Here is a 21,124-nt window from a genome sequence, read left to right on the forward strand (position 1 = left end):
TTATTTCTTCCAGATGGAGTTTGTTGGATTTGTCTGTGTCTGGAGTGACTGGGTGGGTGACTATGGTGACCTCTGTGCACTGTGGTTTTGTGGTGTCACTTTGTGGTAGGACTGCAACTGTGGCGATTCAGTGGTTGGTCAGTGGTGGTGGGATCAGCTGGATGCCTGCCCCTTTCCCAAATAATGATGATCGTGGGATTTTGATAATTTGTTTTGTACTAAAGTGTCCATTTGTAATGTTTAAACACCTCTTCCCTCTCCTGAGGTAGTTAAGGAGATGGCCAGCCCTAAGTTATTATTTCATAATAATGGGTTTATAAAACTTGTGTTTGTGAGTGTATAGCTTACTTATGTTATTTATTTCCAGTATAGACCTGTCTGCAGATCAGCAGCTGATCAACATCCTTTTGGCCATTTCTTTATTTATCAATTGCGTGTTATAAAGGCAAACAGTGGTAGTTCATGGGGCTGCAGGTCTAAATTCACCTCCTGGATCACCAAAGATTTAAGAACCAGTTAAAGAAAAAGTAAAGGGGGTAGGGGGTTGTTTGGAGAGTGGGGGTAGAGCACAGGCTCTCTGTGATTTGCTGTTGTGCACTTTAAAGTTTTATGGCCCATGGTGCATCCCTTGGGAGGATAAAGTGCAAGGAGCATGAAGAAACCCATAAAATGACGAAGGGTTTATGTGGTATAATTAATGTGGAACTTTCCATGAACTTTATAATACTTACACTTTCTTAATTCTACACGAGTTTCTGGTTTGCTAATAAGTAATCTTGAAGATTGCTAATGGAACTTAAATTTTGCATTTTCATCCTGAATTATAACAGGACACATTGTAGGCTGCTATATTTTAGTCTGTAGCTTCCTTACTTGAGTTCTCAGCTGTGGCTGTGCCTGCCTTGGGAAACATTTTTGAGCTGTGGCCAGCTCTGCACTAAAAACCCCCGTGTTGATAGAGCTTTACTGGCAAATCCTCCCCGTGCCAGTGTGGCTCTGCTTGCACAGACACTTTTTATTGACACTGGATGGATTTACAGATCTCGGTGTTGTTAGTTGCACCTGTGGCAAAAATAAATGAGGAAAGAGTTCAAGTAAAAATCTGGATTTGCACAGTAAAACCAAATCAGTGCTAGGAGGTTGCAGCTCCTGTTTTTAGCTAGTGAGGAAATTTTAGCTGGTGATAAATGGAGGAGTTTGCCTGCTGGGTGCTCTGCCTGCACTGCTGGGTGAGCAGGGCTGTGGAGCAATGTGCACCCTTTTTCCTCTGCCTTCACCAGGAGCCCCCATGGTGGTGGAGGGGCTCATCAGCTGCACTAGCAAAGGCAGATTTGATTCTGTCCAAGGGGTAGCATGGAGGCTGGGTTTTCTCCACCTCCTTAAGGATGTCGTGGTGTTTCTTGCGAGGAACAGGACCAGGAAAGTGCAGGTTCATTTGGAAGAATGAGAATTCTTGTCCCACCAGTACCCTCAGTGCCACTGGGTGAGCAATCCTCTTCTGTTCCCAGCTTCCTTGGGCTGTTCTTTCCACAGTACATTGTGTGATTCCAGAGGGCTGAGAAGCAAGTTTGAAGGCAAATGTGTGTACATTGTTTGGGGCTACGGGTTCTTCTCTCTCATAGCTGGCTGGCCTATTTCATCCTTTTTCCAAGGTCAGACCTGATTTAGAGGTCACTGGATTTAGGATTTGCATCCCATACCGTGATGGTTGTGTAGTGTTCTGACTACATGGCTTGAGGAATCCATAATGAAATAACGGTTGGATCGAGGCAGGAGGCAGTTGCTTGTCACATAGGGGATTTTTTGGAGTGAGGAAATGCCATTGCTAAATACAGAAAAGGGAGGCATCCATGAGATGTAGTCGTGTTACAGGATGGTGAGAATGACCTTCCATTGCTGTAATAACAGAAGGTGGGAGATGCTAACAACAGGAGTTGGAAGGTTTAGCGTCAGCAAGTTCTAACAACTTCTACCAAAACATTTTAAAGGGCTCTATTATCCATAGGCACTTTCTGGATTAATAATACTGATAATTGATGACAATGGAAGAAAGTTAATAAAACGAGCTGAATAATTAGAGGTCTGCCAGCCCTGCAAAATAATGGAATGAGTGATAGAGGGCTTGACTGATACGGAGGTAAGGGGAAGTAATACAATTAATGTCAATTAAAATGTGCCCATGGAAAATAAGCTGATGAGATGTAACTGGGATGTAGTTTGGCTGATAAAAGCAATAATGTGTGCTGTAAAATACTTTGTGCCTTAATGAATTGAATGTAGAGCAGTGCAGTGTTTTGAATGAGAAATGGAAATGGTGTAAAATGAATGCAGGGATTGTGAAGTGAGTATTGGCTCCATTGGGTGCTGGATCTGGAAATGGCTGGGGGCTGCTGGCATGGCAGGCCTTGCCTGGCTCTGGTCTTTGCCACAGGCAAGTTGTGTTTTTGTGGCTAACTCCAGGTATTATAACTTGGGTGTCTGTGAGGCTTTGAGTGGCCCAAGTGCAGGGAAATAATGGTGACAGTCATACATGCAGAGCATTGGGTGGGGAAAGGATGTGGTCAAAAAGCGCCATAGACTCATGGTCTGAAATACTCAATATCCAGATAGAAATCCTGGAATGGCGTCATGGAGAGCACTCTCCCTGATTTCTTCAGCAGTCCAGCAGAGATCGATCCTGCCAGGCTGCTCCTTGCTCAGGAAGAAGTTGGGAAGTGGCAGCACTGTTGATTTAGTCTGACACAGCCACACAGTGAAGTTCCCAGGAGCTCAGGGAGCACGCAGGACTCGTAAATTACAGAGCAGCTCACGTTTATCATACACATCGCTGCTTATCTTGTAAACTCATCTGCTGGGCTTGCACGAGCAGTTGATTTAACAGCATGTATATTGTTGAACTTGACACATCCAAGAGTCTAATCAAGCTTTAAGAATACCAGGGATGTCTGGCTGCTGGTGTGAAGTCTCTGCAATTCCTGAGTAATTTCTAAGAATGATCGTGGTCCAGGCTATGTTGGGTTCACTGCAGGTCACAGGGAAAAGTCTGTGTCGTATGGAATTGCAGAGGAATTTTATCGTAGTGCTGGCATGTGTTTTATGACATAAAATGATTAGATGTATAAAATGAAGTTAATATCCTTTTTCTGTTCATTTCCAAGTGGCAAATGATTATAAATTAATTTTGTGGGGTAAAATGCCAGTGAGTGACTCTACTGCTTGTGTAGCACTGCCTAGGATCTGTGACAGGATGCATGAGGCTGGTGGAAGATGACAGATACAGTGTATTTGGAGGGAGAACTGATAAAGTTCTGCATTATGGCCGGACTCTCTTATGCTGCTGCTCCGGTTCCCTTTCCTGTGGGGACTGATTTGGTTGATAAACACATGCATTTCATGGATGATCTGATTCTTTTGATGGTGTTAAAGGGTGATTCAGAGACATCTTCAAGGTGCTGGTGCTGAGACTGCTGCAGGCTGGTGTGGATTTGCAGGGCTTTTTGGTACTCTGGTCTTTTAAGGGGAATTGATGCACCTTCTACATATTTAGCAATAAAAAAAAAGAACAATTTGTATTATTTATTATTTCTGCTTTTGACACCCTTGGGCATGGTGAGGTAGGAAAATTTCCATTCCTCTTCCTCACTCTCATGTTGAAGAGATACATTTACTTTCTGAGCTGTGAATGGTAATAGAAGTAACTTGGGCTTGATCAGGTATGGCATGTTTTAGTTTTAAATGAACTAATAGACCCTGAGTTGCATTTCTGCTGCAGCTTGACAAAATTATAGCAGGTGCTGGGGCTCTGTGCTTATTTACTTGCAAATCCTGTCAAGTGTGAACTTCATTTATGACTTCCCTGGCAGGTCGTGCTGCTGTGGTCACAGCTTCTACAGTGTTTTGTTGCTATTGCTTGTAAAATTTGCCACTGAGGGAAATAATGAGCTAAAATAGGCACAGGTAAGCACACACAGGCTCCTTGTGCCCAAATCCATCAAGGCTCTTCTAAAACTTTGCAACCAGAAAGAATTAAACTGTATTTATATTTCTGAAATAAAGTTGCAGTTTCAACAGAAAGCTGCTTATTTGTCTTATTGCCATGGCAAATTGCTCTTTTTGGACAGGGGAACTGGGTGGTTTCCAAGTCTTGCTATCGCCCGAGTCTCTTGGTTGCAGCCACCCATTCTCCTGTGTGTACATCATGTGTCTCCTCTTTTTTCTAGATGATCATGGGAACAGCAATGGCAGTCATGTAAAAATCTTTTTACCGAAGAAGCTGCTTGAATGTCTACCAAAATGTTCAAGTTTACCGAAAGAGAGGCACCGCTGGAACACTAACGAGGTAGTTAAATCTCTTTCTTATTCTTAAATGTACCAGCTTCCTTTAATGCTTATGGATTGTTTTGTGAGAGCATGCCATGCAAGTTACAGGGTATGAATTCCCTGGCTCTGGAACCTGTTCCATAAATAATAAGTCCTAGTACATGCTGAAAGTGAGCTTTAAGTGAGACTTAAAGGCAAATGTGGAAGTTGACTGCTAATATAACAGAAGTCTATGGTTCATGTGTGTGTGACTTGCCTCAGAGTCAAATCTCATACCACCTTAATGACCCGTTTCAAAATGGTTTGAAGTTAGATAGGTGTGTTTATACTGCAGTGAATAAAGTGTTACTTTCCTGTGCATGAAGACTTCCGAACCAAAAAGTGGTGTGCGTTCTTTCCTGCCACACAGAGTCCTGGGAAATAACCAGCTTACCTCTGTCTGAGTAATCTTGTTAAGAACAAGGGAAACCCAGAACTGGGTGTTTTTTACTGGAATCCATTTACCCTGAGTATGCTGGTCACAGATCACCTGATTCTGCATTATGGTTGGGGTAATTTAAATAAAAAACAAGTATTTAAAATTCTGTGGGGCAAGATGAAGTTAAAGAACAACTCGGGTAGCTCTACAATCCCTAGGCTTTGTTCCTGCTGTGCAGCAATGCTGGATGTCCCATGGCAGTACCCACAGTGTGTAGTTTTAGTTTTTAGTAGCTCTGTCTTAGTGTAGCTGTGCCCTATTTATGGGAATCACTTAGTAATAGAGGCAATCCACTTGGAGAAATGACTGTAAGACTCCAGTTAGTGTCTGCTTGTTGGGAGCTGACTGATCCCTCATTTGTAGATCTAAACTTGTTAACAGAACCCGTGTTCATGAGTTTAACACCTGCAAGTGGCAGCTGAGTGCAGGATCAAACACGGCTCACTTCTGTGTGTATGTATTAGCTGAGCATAGAATCAATCACAGAGCAGTGACTGTGTGTATTTTTCAAAATTGGAGTCCTTACCCATCTTCTTTTTGGTGTCTGGAAGTTACAATCAGGTGTCTATTTTTAACATACCCAGTACTGTGATAGAGTGAATCGGGTCTTTGGGGCAGTTGCTGGCCTTGGCTTTTTTTGTGTAGATGTTATTGTCTTGGGTCATTTGAATTGAAATGTGAATTGTAGAAAATGCGGGTTGTGGTTTATTCTGTGGTAGTGTTTGTACTAATGGGGACAGGGCATGGAGCAGTGGCAATTCCAGTGGCTCTGACAGATGATGTTTGGACAAACACAATTGGGGGAAAGCAAACTCTGCACAGGTTTGTGACAGAATTATGCTCTTCCCTCTTACTGGAAAGAGCTGATTGAGGTGGGATTTAGTCACTTTAATATTGGTGCTGTCCCCAGTGCAGAGCTTTGAGCACACACTTGCATATGTGGATTTGGCTAGGATTTGGTGTGTGAAGCTTCCTATGGGTACAGGATGTGGCAAAGTTCATTATGCAGCTGAAAATTGGTATTATTCATGAGCAGAAACAGGAAAGTGCAGATGCTTGGTGTGGTGTATTAGGTTGGGAGCAGAATTTGGGAGCCTGGCTGTTCTTCTAATGGTTGTGTCAGTGTTTTGGGGAGTGGGGAGTGAGTGGCTCTACCAGTGCTCACCAGTGTATTGCTGGGGTGGGGTTGTCTGGTGCTGTAATTCTGGATGGATTGTATGCTGATAGACACAGATCATCAGCTGGGACATGAAAACCAGACCCAGCCCCTGTCTGTCTTTTTGAATGTCAGATTCCTCTCCCTCATTTGTATCCCCTCTTCACAAATTTCTCACTGAGGCTGTTATGCCATGCGGATGTGGAGCTGGATCTGTCCATGGATTATAGCTTGTGCTGACTCTGCCAGCCTGTGTGGTGTGGTTGGTACAGTGTCCCTGTTGCATGATTTAAATAAAAGAGCTTTTCTTGTGGCCAGAAATTTTTTGGCCCCATTAGCTGGGGGGGGGGGGGGGGAGGGGGGAGAAATAGAAACAGCCAGAGTCTTATGCCTAGATGAAGTCTTGGAAATTTGTGTTAATTATGGGGGAGGAAGGAGCTGAGCTTCCAGATTTTATTGCCTTCCCCACCCCCAATCTGAAAGTTTAATTTTGTGCACTGTTATAAAACTTGAATTTTTCTTAGGTTATAATTGAATAATAATATTGGACTACATTCCTGAGGCATTCTTCAGGGAATAAATTTTTTCATCTGAGTACACAGGTGTTCTGCCTGTGCTAGTGAAGACAGAAGTTGTAAAGTAGAGGAGAAAAAGATGTATTTTATACATATACATATACAGTGGTATTTCCAGAATTTTTGTACTGATTTCAGAATCTCTGGTCCTGTGTGTGAGGTGCCTCCTGGACAGGGAGGTTTAGTAAAAGATGGAAAAGGAAGGAAATGCCTGAACAACTTACAGATCTGAACATGTGTGACAATGCTGTCCTCCCTCAAAATGGTGTGTGTTGGGCAGTCATGGATGTCGAGTCTTGCCATGAGCTGCAGAGTGTGAGTGTAGCAGGCACTGGTGTGAGATTCATCCCCAGGGGTGAATTTGGGATGCCAAACCCCTTAACCCAGCCACGACCCGACAACTTTCCGAAACCCTTAAGCATTCCCTTTTGTGCTCCTTTGCCTGGGAATGGTTCAAGGAAACTTGAACATGGCTCTTGTCTGTCTCTTGTGCCCTGAAGCCCAGCACACAGGTGTTCTCAGCTGTGGGGGTGGTGGGCAGCAGGATGGGCATGTGCAGTTACTGTGTCTCCATTGGGTCCTCAGTGCTGCTGGTGCAGAGGTCTGGGAGCAACCAGGGTAGAGCATCGCCATGGGAACACTGCAAATAACTTTTTCTGAGCGCTTATGTCTGCAGCTTAAGAATAATGGTCAGATGTTACTCTACTCTACTGACCATTGAGTAGTTTGGATAGAGAAACTGTCCTCTGAGAGCTGGGTGGGCTGTGGATGACTTTACACGTAGTAAAATCACATGATGAGCAGCAAGAGAAATGGAGCACTTAAAAATGGTTCAGACGTGTTATTGAGGTGCTTGCTTTCCATCGGATCGTGCATTTGCAACTGAAATGTTTGATGGAAATACATTTCCATACCAAGATGTCATCTTGTTTTAAATCAAGTTTATAGCGGTTTTATATTTCTTATTGAAGGAAGTGTTCCTTCTAATTCAATTTTTTTTACCAGAGGTAGAAAATCTTCAGTTAAGCCTAGCAATTTAATTACAGATTTACATTTTTGAAATGCCTGTAAAGGTGCATTGTGCTTATTTCTCTGGCTCTGGGAGAGGATAGAGATGGGGCTTTCATATGATTTCTCACATTAAGACAAATGAGTTAGTTGCCAGAAAGTTCTGCAGTGCTTTGTGCTTGTGAGGGAGTTCCTCACTCTAAGGGTTTAGTTGTTGTTTGCTATGAACCATTTTAGGGTTTGTGAAATGCAGATCGAGTTTGGTTTCAGTGAATGGATGGAGCAAAGTCTTCTGGCTTGGTGTGCTGGCAGTGCACCTTGAGTGAGAATTTTGGGAGTACTGGATCTCAGTTGCCTTCTACTGGAGTTGGAGCGGGGCCGAGCTCCCAAAGCAGGGCACAGATCCACCCTCCAGGTGCCCCACTGAGCTCCTGTGTCCCCTGACAGAGGCGGTGAAGGTGGTGCCTCATTACCCGGCAGTCACTTTGGGCAGCAAGATACGTTGTCTGCAGAAGATGCATCCCACTGCTTTCTGTCTGGGAATCAGCAGCTTCCTGGGGTGCTGGGGCTCAAGGATGTTGGAGTAACCTTGTCTCTGCACAGCGCTTGCCAGGCACCGGATTGCAGCTCTGAACAGAGATGCCGTTCGTTAACAGTTGGCAGCCGCAGTCATTAATCATCCTTGTAAACACTTAATGACACGGTGTGAGAAAGAATAAAAAGTTAAACATTGGAAATGTAAAATGCTATCTTGGGCTTTGGTTCCAACAGGATTCTCTATTTACAATCTGTTGGGAGAAGCCCAGAACTTGCATGGTAGAAAAAGCCAGCAGCAATTGCTCCATGTGCTCAGGCTTGTCTGGAGGGGCATGGCAGAACTGCCCTGCTCTCTAGAGTCAGCCAGCACCCACATTTTGCAGATTCCAGGCTCAGGTACTGCTTGGGAGAGTATTCAAATAATGCAATTATGAAACTGTATTTGAGCATTATTTAGCATAGGAAGAAACCCTCTGCCTTTGCTGCCTGGGGGCCCAAGTCGCGTGTTCACTGACATCCCGATGTGCTCTGGTGTTCTTGCTTTGCTCGCATGACACTGACATTCTCCTTTTCGCTTGACAACGAGTTATTTGCCATCCTTTCTCTAAAGTGCAGAGAAGATTTTGAAGGTTTGGAGAATTGCCTGAGGGACGTGAGGGACCCAGTCTGATAGGGGGAGCGAGTCTAGAGCCTTCGGGCTGGCTGTGATGCTCTGAAATGCTGGAAGGGAGGAAGCGAAAGCAATACATCCCTTCTGCCTGCTCCTCCAGCTCCCCTCGGCCGCCGGCAGCTGAGTGTCGGGCAGCTGGTCACCGCATGGCTCCTGTCGCTGCATGTTTGTTCATTGAAGCCCTGCTCTGCTACAGACCCGGCAGCATGGCTACTGCTTTTTTGCCTTTTTTTTTAAGGCTGCCTGGGACAGTACAGTGTATTGTAGCCCTGCACTGCATGTTCCAGTTCATTCCTTATTCAGCAAAGTAGCTGAATGTGTTAGAAATTCATGGTGTTGAGCAAGTGTATGGGACCAGTATGTGTCACCAGCACAGCTGGAGCAGGAAAGGGTTTTTGGTCCAGGTCACAGTGTCCCCTCAAGATGGCAAAACTCCGTGGAAAAGGAGTCGCACTCAGTACAGTTCCCTGGACTCTGAAGTCCAGCATATGTTTTTAAACACTTTTCATCAATTCATTCAGATGTGTTCAGCTGGAGCACAGGGTTCCTTAGGCCAGAGGCTGTTGTGAGAGCCCTGTGCCTGCTTAGGAGCACTCCCAGGGCTGGGACATCCTTGCGGTCTGTGTCAGCTCTGGAGTTTCTCAAAAGCAATAAGAATATTGAATTTAGACTAATTGCCTGCTGCCCATGTGATCGCAGTATAAAATACTCCAATGGTAATGGCAAATGCTGTTACTAGAAGCGCTGTTGGTTTCTGCTCTGCCTGATGATCCTCTGCTGGAGGAGCAGCATGGAAGTGGTTGCAGACAAGCTTCCACATAGCAGCTCCTCCTGCCCTGGCTGCTCTGGCACCTGGGCCTTGGTGCTGTGCCCTTTGCATGGTGCTGAGCTGGGGACTGAGGCACCTTATGACAAGGGATTGGGAATGGCAGGCGATACCTTGCTGGGGGCGAAGTGTTTGCCAGGTGCTGGAGCAGCCAGAGCACCCATAAAATCCAGAATGCCAGTGTCGATTCTCACCCTTCATTTCAGTGGTGGTGGTCTGCAAGGTCCTGGGCCTCAGACAGACATGTCCCACCTGGCTTTGTCACCAGTGAACTGGGTGCCTGCGCTGCCAGCTGGTGGTACCATGTGTACAGAGCCTGCCCCTCCTCTCGGCCACCAGCAGAAATGTGAGGAACCCCACTTGCTTTAAAGAAGAAAGAGCCTGGCAAGTGAAATGCAAGGGAAACAGCGATTGTAGAGTGAGGAGAGTGAGCGGTAGCGGAGTGTTCATACACCTGACTGGGGCTGTCTGGCATGTGGGGGTGGCTCCTCCCGCTGCGCATGTGGCTGGGCTTTGAGGCTGATCCGTGAACGACATGGCAGTTTCTCTAACAGAACCACTTAATTGTGGGTTTATTTTGTGAAATAAATGAAATTCTGTGATTTGCTTAATGTGCAAAGCAGGAATGTGGTGCTGGCATTGTGTTCGCAGTTTCTCAGTTGTGTTTTCAGCCCTAGTGACTGCTGTGAACGAGCTGGGGATTGAGCAGAATGGGAAGGTTACCTACCAATCTGGGTGATTTTGAACAAGGGCAATAATACCGGTTCATGCTATGCTATTCACAGAGAGATCCTCATCGTCCTCTTAGGAAAACGTAGTTTTTTTTCCCTTCCCGTTTGTTCATGTTAGGGTCAGTAAAAAAGAGCTGATCTTGTCGTGCTGGGCAGTTCCAGAGTGCTGGAACTGGAGTGACTCCTATAAGGGAGAGCAAAAAGTAGATGGAGAGTTGGGAGTACTTCACTGCCCTTCTGGATTTTTTTTTTTGTTTTTGTTTTTGTTTTTGTTTGTTTTACTCCAAGTGAACTCTTGAATAAATTAAATTAATGAATTCACTTTTTTACACTTAATGATAGACTGAAGAAAAAAAATTACTTCATAGTTAGTTGTAGCATTTTGTACACAATGTATAAAATGTTAATGGTATTTAACCACCTGACTGTCATTAGTAACCTGCCAAAGTACCTCTGAATATTGTTCCGTGGTATTAGGATTTTTTGCTGTTTGACACTTCCAGGTTCCTCCACAGAGTGGGTGTTGCAGATGACTGTAGTTCAGCAGCAATAAATGTGTGTCCAGACACTTGGACAGTGTCTGTACAGTGGCTCCAAATACTTTGTCTTGTGGGAAAATAAGGTAGAGTGTTACTTCCTCCAGTGGATGGACCTGGTGTGCTATTCTTGATCTGTGTCATCTGTGTCATCATTATGGCTTGTCCTTGTTAACTGTACATGATTATCCTGAAGTGTAGTATTAAAAGCAAAAGTGGAATCTGATGTGTGGGGAATAAAAAGTTGGAGTTACCAGTTACAGAAACCCTTCTTAAAACATGAGGGAGTCAGGAGCGTGAATTAATTCAGTTAGTATTTACCTGTTTGTCTGCAGGAATGCCAGCAGTAGTGGTAGGTACCACTGCATTGTGTGTCTGGGTCTCTGGTGTGCCCAGCACTGAGTAAAATACTCACTGGCGTTACACAAAGTGTACTTCCACGTTATGCAAGGAAAATGTTACAACAAAGTCAATTTAGAGACTCGGTCTCTCTGCCAGGGCCTGGCATGTACACACACAAAGGAATTGGTTTACTTGGCAAATGAATGGGAATTGAGGAGATTATGTTTTGTAAGGGATTGAAATCCTGTCATCTTGGTCTCAGCTTTGCTGCTTCTGAGGGTGGCTGTTCCATTTGGAATAGAAAAATCAGAGAATTTAGATGAGAAAGAAAAACTAGATATGAAGGAAAAATTAGTGCCAATGAAAGCAAAAGTTTTCTTCTGCTGGGGCACTGCCTAAGGAAAAGAGGGAAAGAAGCAGTGGTCTTTGCAAGGAACAGTGTCCTAGGGAGAGCAGGAAAGGGCATAATCCACTGCAATAGGGGGGAAAGAAAAGCCAAGTCTCTGTGCTCATTCCTTTGTATCTGGTGTCTGTGCCCTGTTGTTGACAGACTGCAGGAGCTGGGAGCTGTTTGCAGCACACAGCCCTGGACCAAGATGGGCACTGGAGAGCCCTGTAGAGCTGCCCCACCTTGGGATTGTGCCCCACTATTGTTGTCTCAGGGCTAAAATGTTTCTGGAGTTACCTAAAACTCATCTGTGCAAACTTCTTGTTACCTGGGAAGTTGTGAGGGAGCCCCATGATGTTGGTGTGTCCTGCAGGCATGTCCCTGTCATGCACCTCTAAGGTTCCTTAGCTCTGGGGTCTTCCTGGTCACAAAACTAATGTTGATGCATTCAGACTTAATCATCTGATGAGTCACTGCAAGTCTGTGTCCGTGCTGTTGAGTTATTGCAAAGTTTCTGGGTTCCCAAACTGCTTTCTTTGATACTGAGTTTGATATTGAAGCACATCTGCAGTGTGAGCTGTGGTGAGAGGAGGCAGCCTAGGGCAGCAGTGAGGGAACTGTGGAAATGTGGACTTACTAGTTTGGCTCACAGAAACTGGAATTGATAAATGCTGGAAATAATGGCAGGAACTGAGTTTTAAGGTCAACAAGCAGTACCTTTAGCATTAGGGTTTGCCAGACACGGCTGCTGAGGGGGAATATGGACCTTGCATTCTTCAGCAGGTTCCTGACCGTGACACACGTGAAGCAGGAATGATGTGGAAAGATGAGATTTGTTTTCTGGAAAAACAACCAGGCAGACTAGATCCTTGTGCTACATCTCAGTGTTACATACAGTGGTTCTCTGACACTGGGGCCTTCTTTGCCTACAAAGGCAGGGTTTTGTGCAGGGAGTTTGTTTCTTGGCTTCAAGCACAGGGCTGCTTTGGTCCAGATAAGAGTCTCCCAAAACTTAATGCCTTGCCAGGCAGGAGGAGGGATGCTGGAATGAAGAGGGATGCAATGCCCTTGGTGGTTGTCTTTCTCCAAAAGTTATCTGATGTAAATATTACGTTCTCTGCATAAATTTAGTATAGATAATTGACTGCATCCTGCTTGGAAATGGATACCAAAGGTTGTTTTATAGCTTCTGTGTAATTGAAATTCCAGGAGGAGAGGCCTTTGTCTTGGAAACCACATTTGAATTACTTTTTTATTGGAGTGTTAAAGCAATACGTTACGATGTGAGGGGTTCAGTGTGCGTGTGTGTCAATAATTACCAGATTTCCACAGTTACAGTGAATAAAGAAAACTGTTGAAAAGGCATTCAGGCTTTCCCTGAAAAGCAGCGATCCAACAGTTGTGTTGACAGCCAGGAGTGTTCTGACCTAAGCAGAGTGTCCTCGGCACAGGTAGCGGTCAGTGCCAGTGCAGGACCTGCAGCCGAGGCTTGGGCTGCGCTGCCTCAAGCCCTTGGCACTGAAAACATTTCGTGAAACAAGAAACCAGTGCTCCAGCATGGAAATGGGAAAACTTTAAGGAGCCTGTCTACAGGGAGGTTAATAATAGCAAGCCAAAGTGACTGGAAGGAATGACCCAGTGTGGCTGGGGCAGCGTGGCCGCAGGAATGGTCAGTGGCCGCAGGAATGGTCAGTGGCCGCAGGAATGGTCAGTGGCTGCAGGACACCAGCACAAGAGAGTAGCTGAGTGTGCTGCCATGGGCTGGGTGTGGAGTGCAAGAGCTTTGATGTGCTTCCATAGAAGGTTCTAGTTTTACTCACTGAAGCTCCTTTGTTTTGCAGAGATCTTGATGCAGACGCCCTTTTGGATTTCTTTTTAATAGTGTGTGACCCTTCACCTTTGATCCCTTGACCTGCATTACTTTGGTAACCATTTCATTTTTTTAATTTCATTTCATTTTTAATTTTGGTGTGTAAGCTGTAACATTTCATCATTTTAAACTGTAGTGTTCTTTGACCTCCCCAGATGTCTTTTTTCTTTTCTACAAGGATGCGCAATGTTGGCTTTTCTTGAATAAACATTATTTCAGTTGTTAATAAAATAAGTATTTTTTTGTTGGTTTTGCTTCCTTTAAGTTTAACTGTGTGTATGTTTCCTTTATAATACTTTACTTCTTTTGATCTGTGTTCTTCCTCTTAATCTATTTTGATATTTATGTACATCTTTGCTTTTAATTCACATTTTTTCTACAGTTCTTTTGTTCAGTAAAACCCATGCTCGTGGCCTGTCTGTGGCCTATCCATGTCCCCCTCTAGTCAACTTTGCTAGCTTAAAGTAACCTTGGGAGAATTTCAGATACACTTATGAATAAGAACTATTCTTTGCTGTTAAATTTTTTTCCCTGTCCTGAAGTTAACTTTTCCTAACCATCAGCTCCAAACTGATAGCTGTTTTAATAAAAGATTAGGCTTCAGACCAAAATGAAAATCTTACTTGAAACTCAATTTGCATTTATTTTTCTGTTATCATTGGAGCCCAAAGGGAAGTTATCAATGCTTGGAGCTGTGCTTTAGGCACGGCTGTGCTTAGGGAAGCAGTGTTGTGTGTACGTGGGATGGCAAAGCCCCCAACGCTTAGTTGGTTCTTTCCATTTTCCTGTTGAAAGGGAAGCCGTGGATAAGACATATTTTGGCCAGATTCTATTTTTATCTGGTAAATGATCATATGAAATCCACTGAGCATGGCCCACTGAAGTACAGATTACTTTTTAAGTGTCTCATTATTTTATTCTCTAACATTTAATGCTGAAGTTTTAATTGCACACAGATGAAGCTGCTAAATGAGCACTGAAATGGATTTAGGTCTTCTCAGAGCCTTGTTGATGCTTATAAAACTTTATATCGTTCATTAGGACTACAAATTAAAATTGTAGCGAGCTGTTCACGTAGTACCACTGGGCTCAGCTGGTGCCTGGCCTCTGAAGGAGCCTGGAGCTCACCTGAACACCCTCCTGGACTGCATTTGGCTCTGCTCCTGTCTGGGAGTCCTGCTGACCTGAGCCTGAGCTGTCTCCTTCCCCTCTGAGGAGTCCTCTGTGAGTTTGGAGGGATTCAGCCCTAGCAGGTTCTACTTGAACAGAGGGGATGCACCATCAATGTCAGAACCTGGTTCAGGAAACAGCTGGTTTGAATTGGCATCCCTGCCTGAGAAGGGTATTTCCAGCACTGATCTCTGTACTTAACTGCAAGACCCTTGTTTTTAAACTGCCCTTCTGTGGCAGAATTGCCTGCTAAAATAGTGGCAGATGCAGTATTCACAGAATTCCCTGCCCAGCACCTCTGTGTTATTGTGTGAGTTTCTCTGACCCTGTGGCTATGAGCTGTGCTGGGCTGTCACAGCCTCCATCAGTGCTTGAAGCATTCAGGTGGATTTTCCCTTCCCCTCCTGTTCCAAATTTCAGCTGTAATTGTTTTTGTAGACCTGGAGTTGTCAGTTTTGGTACACAGACTGCTGCTTCTCACCAAGCCTGTCTGGGATGGCTGGGATTTGGCTTTGGCTTGGGTTTAATGCTACCTGTCAGCCTGAGAAGAAGAATCCTCCAGAAACCATCTTAAGCCATTTCTCCAGTCTCCAGAACAGGATTTTTAAAACTCATTGGGAAAAAATACTTACTTACTTTGCCCAAGAAAACTCCTTGAAGACTCTTTTTCTCCTCGTAACACATATTTTATGTTGGCAGCAGTTAGATGTGAATGCCTTGACTTTCCAGTGCAGCAATTCTTAAAAACCTTTATTTAAACGTCTGGAAACTGAAGGAAATCTCCTTCCCTGTGCAGAGAGCTGGCTGTTGGCTGCCTCCTGCTAGAACAAATAGCAGGGAAAAAGAAGAAATGGAATAAAAATGTCTGATGTTGGGAATTGGAGTCAATAATAAAAAAAATAGAGCTTAAAAAATGGTTAGAATGTCTTGGGTTTTTTTGTTTGGTTTTTTTTGTCTCATTTCATGTTTTGTCATGTCCATCCTGTCTTCTTTCATAAGGTAAGCGCTCTGACCCATGGCATTTTCCGGGTGTAGCTCCCAAGGTGGTGGGATGACAGTGATGCATGCTTTGTTGTGATATTTCCATGTATTGTGTTAGATGCAGATGGTTATTCGCAGAAATCACTGTAAATAATATGGGTCATGGCTGTTCAGCTATTGCATGGGGCTTCTGGGATGCTAGAGCTGCTGAGGGAGGAGGAGGTGTACAGCCTTTGGGAAGGGAGGAGATAGGAATTGTCCCCCATTTCCTCTATAAAACACAGCAAATATTTGCAAGAAAAGCTGCTTTGTTGACCCAGCCGTAGCGCTGCTATTTGCCCCAGTGTAAAATCTGTCCCCAGGTTTTTGCTGCAGTGCTGCTGGATACAGCAGGAACAGCAACAGCTGACCCTTAGATGGCAAGAGAAGATGGAACTCAATTCACTTTACTGAGCTTGTTTTTCACTGAGCAGTAACTCAAATACATGTTTTCATCAAACACTTAATCAAAGAACTACACAAATGCTGCAAAATGTTTGCAAAGCAAAACATTTGTCTATTTAGATATTGAGAGAATACTCTATTGAGAGATTTGTTCCTGCTTATGAGATTTTTCTGTTACTCAAAGCCAGAATGTTGACAACATCCACTCCTGAAACAAGTCTTAATTTTGAAATCTATGCAGTATCTTCTGCTGCTGGAGGCTCTTATGTATTAACCTTAAGAGAAGGCTGAAGGGCTGAAATGAAATCCTTGGCACACGTACAAGATTCAGAGCGTTGCATGTCTTGCAGTTCAGGTATTGCAGCTGGAGTTGGATTAACCTAATCTGCTTTATTCAACCTAATAGACACCTGTGTGTCATCTGCATGTGCTGGTTATTTAATAAAAATGGGCAGTAGCAAATTCCTCACTTTGGTCTGACTACTTTTGAAAATTGTATGTATTGGGCAGCACAAACACACCGTTTTTTATTAACACTGAAACTCACCCAGAGGTGCAGGATGAAAGGACAGGACAGGTCTGTATTCTCCGCCCAAGACTGTACCTGGGAAAACACAGATTTCTGTGTAGCACCTGACCCTATGCAATAAGCTGACCAAGTGCCAGCTAACCCTGCTCACTTTTCAGGGTTGGTGGGTTTTAGGCATGGATCCCGCTGCTCCCACTGCTCTTGTGCTCAGAGGGGAAGGGAATTCCCCCATTCCAGAGCAGAGCCTGAGTGCTGCTCTGGCCTTGCACTGGGACACCGGCTGTTGGGGCAGGACTGGGATCCTTGGCAGCCACTCTGCAGGGAGGTTCTCTTTAGGGTGGGGGTGAATTTCTCAGGCTTGTCACCCTGCTTGCCGCTCTGGGTGTGCGTTGGTTTGTAAAGTCCTTAAATAATTTAATTTTTGCTCCTGCTTTAATCTCTAACTTACTGACTTGCATAAGGACTCTGATGGCTGAGAGGTTGAGCCAGCACCATTGGGCAGCCAGCCCTGACCCTCTGCTGTGCTTCTGCTTTTCCTCTGCTTCAGAAGTAGAACTGTAGCCCTTGACACCCTGCATTGGCTTTGTGTCTGCTAGAGCAGGGTCTTCTGCCTGTCCCCCGCTCATAGCTGCACATTCGGCTCAGAAAGTGCTCGGTGATAAACATGTGTTTTTATTTCTCCTTCAGGTTTGGCTTGTCTGCTTTTCAGCTCTTCTAGACATTGGAAATTCCAGTTTGTGTTTATTTTCTCTGGATTCCTTCCCACAAGACAGAAGTGAATTCAGCATGGATTATTGGGGAGAGCCTTGGCTGGGAATAAGGATAATTGCAGCCTCTGGCTGTGCCACAGTTTCACTGATGATTTCTTTTAAGTTACTCACCTGCACTGTATCTGTTTCCTCAGCTGTAAAATGTGGGTAATTACCTCCATTGTAAAATGTTACAGGGTCTGCTGGTAATTATATGAACGAAGTGCTAATTACAGTGATTATCCCTTGGACCTAGTCTAGATCTGGCTGATGTTCCTGTTGTGATGAACGGATGAAACAAATACTACAACTTGCTTTTCTCCATTCTTTTCGAGGGGCCTGGAAGGTGCTGCATCACGCAATGTGCTCCCAGTGAGAAGCTCTGCTGCCCTGTCACTCAGGTCCCTCTGTTCATTTCTCGTTCCCCTCTGCCCTCGTGTGTGACAGGGCTGAGGAGGGGCTGAGGAATTACTGATTCAGTAGTTGGATCCACATACGATCTGATAGCCAGGGTTTATGCTGTGGCTAGGATTTTCCTCTTGTGGATATGTAGAAGGCAGCAGCCAGGGAACTGTCCTCCCGAGGTACCAACTGGGTTGGGGCCAGTCTGTGCTGCCTAGTGGCCCCTGTTCCTTAAAAAGTTTTGACCTTGATGCCAGGAGAGGTGTCCTTCCAGCTGTGGAGATTATTTCCCTCCTGTAAAAGTCTACAGCTTGCAAGACTTTATTATCAAACATTTTATTTGCCTTTCTCTTCTCCGTTTATTTAGAACACATTTTCTTTGTAGCTGGGAATAGCTCTACTATCCCCTGAGCAGGGCTGGGTAGTGGAGGAAGAATTTATATTCTTCAAGGTAGAAATGGAGTGTTCTCATCCAGAAAATCCTGCTGCTGCCGCTGGGAAGGCGCTGTAGTTTTTGATGATAGTAATAAGTCACGTCATATATCCAGTAATGATGAGAGTCTCCTCACCTACCCAATCCCTGCCTTCCTTGGACACAGACCTCATGGCACAGTAACAACAAAAATCCTGTGCATCTTGCTGCAGCTCTGCCTGCTCAGTTCTGCCACATCTGATTCCGTGCCTTCCTGGGTTCTGCTGGATGGATTTTCTGCCTTTGCCTCCAGCCTCTATACACCTGCTTCCCATCAGCCTCAGCCTTTCTTTGCCCTGGAAGAGCAAGGCTCAGTAGTTATGTCTTCAAAATTTAGTAGCTGAGCAGCTCTTCCTTTCTCAGAGTTTGACGAGTGCGATGAATTTTTAACTTTCGAGAGAAGGTTTTAGTTCCTGTCCAGGATGATGGTTTGGAAAGGCTTTCTGGCAATGGAAAGGCAGTCTTAATTGCGGTTTTGCACCTGAATTTTCCAGACTAGATGCTCTTCTCTGACAGATTCTGTGTGATTGATTCTACAGCCTGTTCTTTTCCATGACAGGATACTTGAGTGCTCCAGGGATGGGAGCAACGTGCCACTCCTGATAGGTGAAAGTGGTCATTGCCAGGCAATGAGGGCATGGAAAGAACTTCTCTTGTTAGGTGGAGGAAAAGGTAAATGAGGAATTATCATCTCTCCCACAATTTGCTCTTGCCTTGCTTTAGAGCATCTAAACTAGAGGGGTGTGTCTGTAGTGTGTCTGCCTTCACCAAATGTTCATCTGCCAGGCTTCTTTGAAAATCCTTTGTTTGGGAAGCAAAAAATTTAGTTTGTTCCTGCAGAAGCATCATCTATTAAGATGAATTAATTTGGTGTGAGAGGCTTCAAAAGTGAATGATGCCATATCCATGTTCTTATTGCCCGTTGCACATGTGAACTGATTTGTGTGCTCTCTGCAAGTCACATGCTGCAGGATGTTAAATTACTGTGTAACCTGCAGGGTAATCAGTGATTCAGATTTGAGATTTAGCCAAGTCTAATTTTGCAGCATTCTTGCAATATCTGGGATTTCTGTATCTTAGAACCACTCTGAATGCTGTACATTAAAAGTGTAGCTAACACACAATTTTTTTAAAATGTTTAGTAACATAATAATTATTAATTTTCAGTCTTCTTTATCTTAAAAATCAGTGCACTGTTTGATTTTCATTGAGGTGCAAAGTGTTGTGTAAAATCACTGCAACTTGTGACAAAAATGCTTTCAAGTATCTGAATGAAAATGCAGCATCACCATGAAAACAAAAGTGTTAATGCAAAAGTGGTTCCAAACGAGGTGCTGCTAAGTGAAGGTTTCCCTGGTTTTGAGAGCAGGTTTTTAAGCAGTGATATACCCCGTGGGGGGCAATTGCACACCCCAGGGAAGGAGCTGAGGAGCACTTTGTGTATGTCAGAAGTTGCTGCAAAGAGATCTACCAATTTTTACTTCTTTTTGTAATTACCTGTCGCTGCTTGGCTTTGTGAGTCAATAGGTTACAGCCAAACGCCGAGCGGAGCAGTGCCGGGAGTGCCGCAGCCCCCACGCTCGCCCGTCCCGTGCGGGCTGTGCCAGTGGCCGCGGTGCTTTTGGCATCGCCTCCTCACCGGCCCGCTCGGTACCGGGCCCGCGGTGCGTGCCGGCGGCACGGCCTGTTCCCCCGGAGCCTGCCGGTGCTGCCTGTCCCAGCGCCTCGCCGGAGGAGGAGGAAGAGGAGGGTTTCCATCGCGCCCCGTTTCCAGCTGCCCCCGTGTCTGTACGGACGCGGAATCCCCACAGGAGGGTGCTGCGAAGGCACTGAATGTGCAGGTTTGCAGGGAGGATGAGGGCTTGGAGGAGACGGCGATTGTAGGGCAGCCAACGCCGCGGCTCCGGCAGGGGCAGCGCCTCAGGCGGCCCCGGGGAGGGGCGCAGGGGGAGGTGGGCGCTGAAGCTCGCAGCTCCCCGCTGCCGTGCTGGTGGGCTCCCGTGCCCGGCTGTCGGAGTGTGAACGACGGCAGCGGGAGCACTGACACTCGGGTGCTGCAGGGCCTTGAGGGCTTGGTAGCTGCAAAGCGTCCCAGGGCCGTTCCCCTGCCTCCTGCTTGTGGCTGGTGCTGGGACCCTTCGCTGTGAGCATCATCCGTGGCCAACGGCTCGTGTGGCTTCTCTCCAGCGAGCCTTGGGGCCACCCAGCTACTCCTGTCTGCATGTAGTATGTTTAGTCTGTGCAAGTGGCAAAATGCATTTGCTTGCAAGTAGAGACAACCTCCGAGTGCTGTCCTAAAATACTTTGTAAATTGGACCATTTTATTCAGCATGATCAGATGAGAAATAATGCCAAAACCTCCCTTTGGTTCCTGGCTGTGCAATCCTCTTCCAAATATTTTAGTTAAAGGGATTATTCCTTTTGCATAATACGTGCTCATGCCAAAAAACTTGTCTGGCAAGGTCAGTTAAGCAGCACTTTCATGTGATTCTTCCTGTAGCTGGGTGCTGCTTCACCCTGCAATGGTGTGATCATTTAAAAGTAAACAACCCCCCACCCCAGGGACTGCACACATCTGCTCTGCCCCTCACTTCTTTCTGCTGCTTTTCACTTTTTAAATAAACTTTTGAAACTGAGGATTGTATAACTGAAGTAGAGACTTCTCTTTGGGATGATCTCTAGGACATGTGGGGGATTCAGTCTAATTCTGTTTATATGGGAGTGTGGGAGCTCTGATCCCTTCCTTTTAATGGCAGCAGGATCAACTCATGGAGCTGTGTTAGAGAGGGGGTGTAAAATCAGCTACTCATTCATTGCATCAGAGCACCTCACTTAGAAACCTGGGACTGAGATCCATCCGTGTGTGAGTCCCTGTGGGGTTCTCTGCTGGCCACAGGGGTATCACGGCGTGTGCCAGTTCAGTACGTGGGTTTGGGTCCC

The 21,124-nt window shown here is 45.2% G+C and overlaps 1 protein-coding gene across 1 annotated transcript in view; it reads left to right on the plus strand.

The window, feature by feature from the left end:
* The window catches only part of CAMTA1 (calmodulin binding transcription activator 1), a 237,564-nt gene that overhangs the window by 19,775 nt on the left and 196,665 nt on the right, over positions 1-21,124 (plus strand). The window contains exon 3 of the mRNA XM_058854814.1: positions 4,221-4,339. Within this exon, the coding sequence (XP_058710797.1) occupies positions 4,221-4,339 (119 nt within the window). The remainder of the gene's footprint in view (positions 1-4,220; positions 4,340-21,124) is intronic.

This window comes from Poecile atricapillus, chromosome 22, assembly GCF_030490865.1.
Source record: "Poecile atricapillus isolate bPoeAtr1 chromosome 22, bPoeAtr1.hap1, whole genome shotgun sequence".
Classification (NCBI taxonomy): domain Eukaryota; kingdom Metazoa; phylum Chordata; class Aves; order Passeriformes; family Paridae; genus Poecile; species Poecile atricapillus.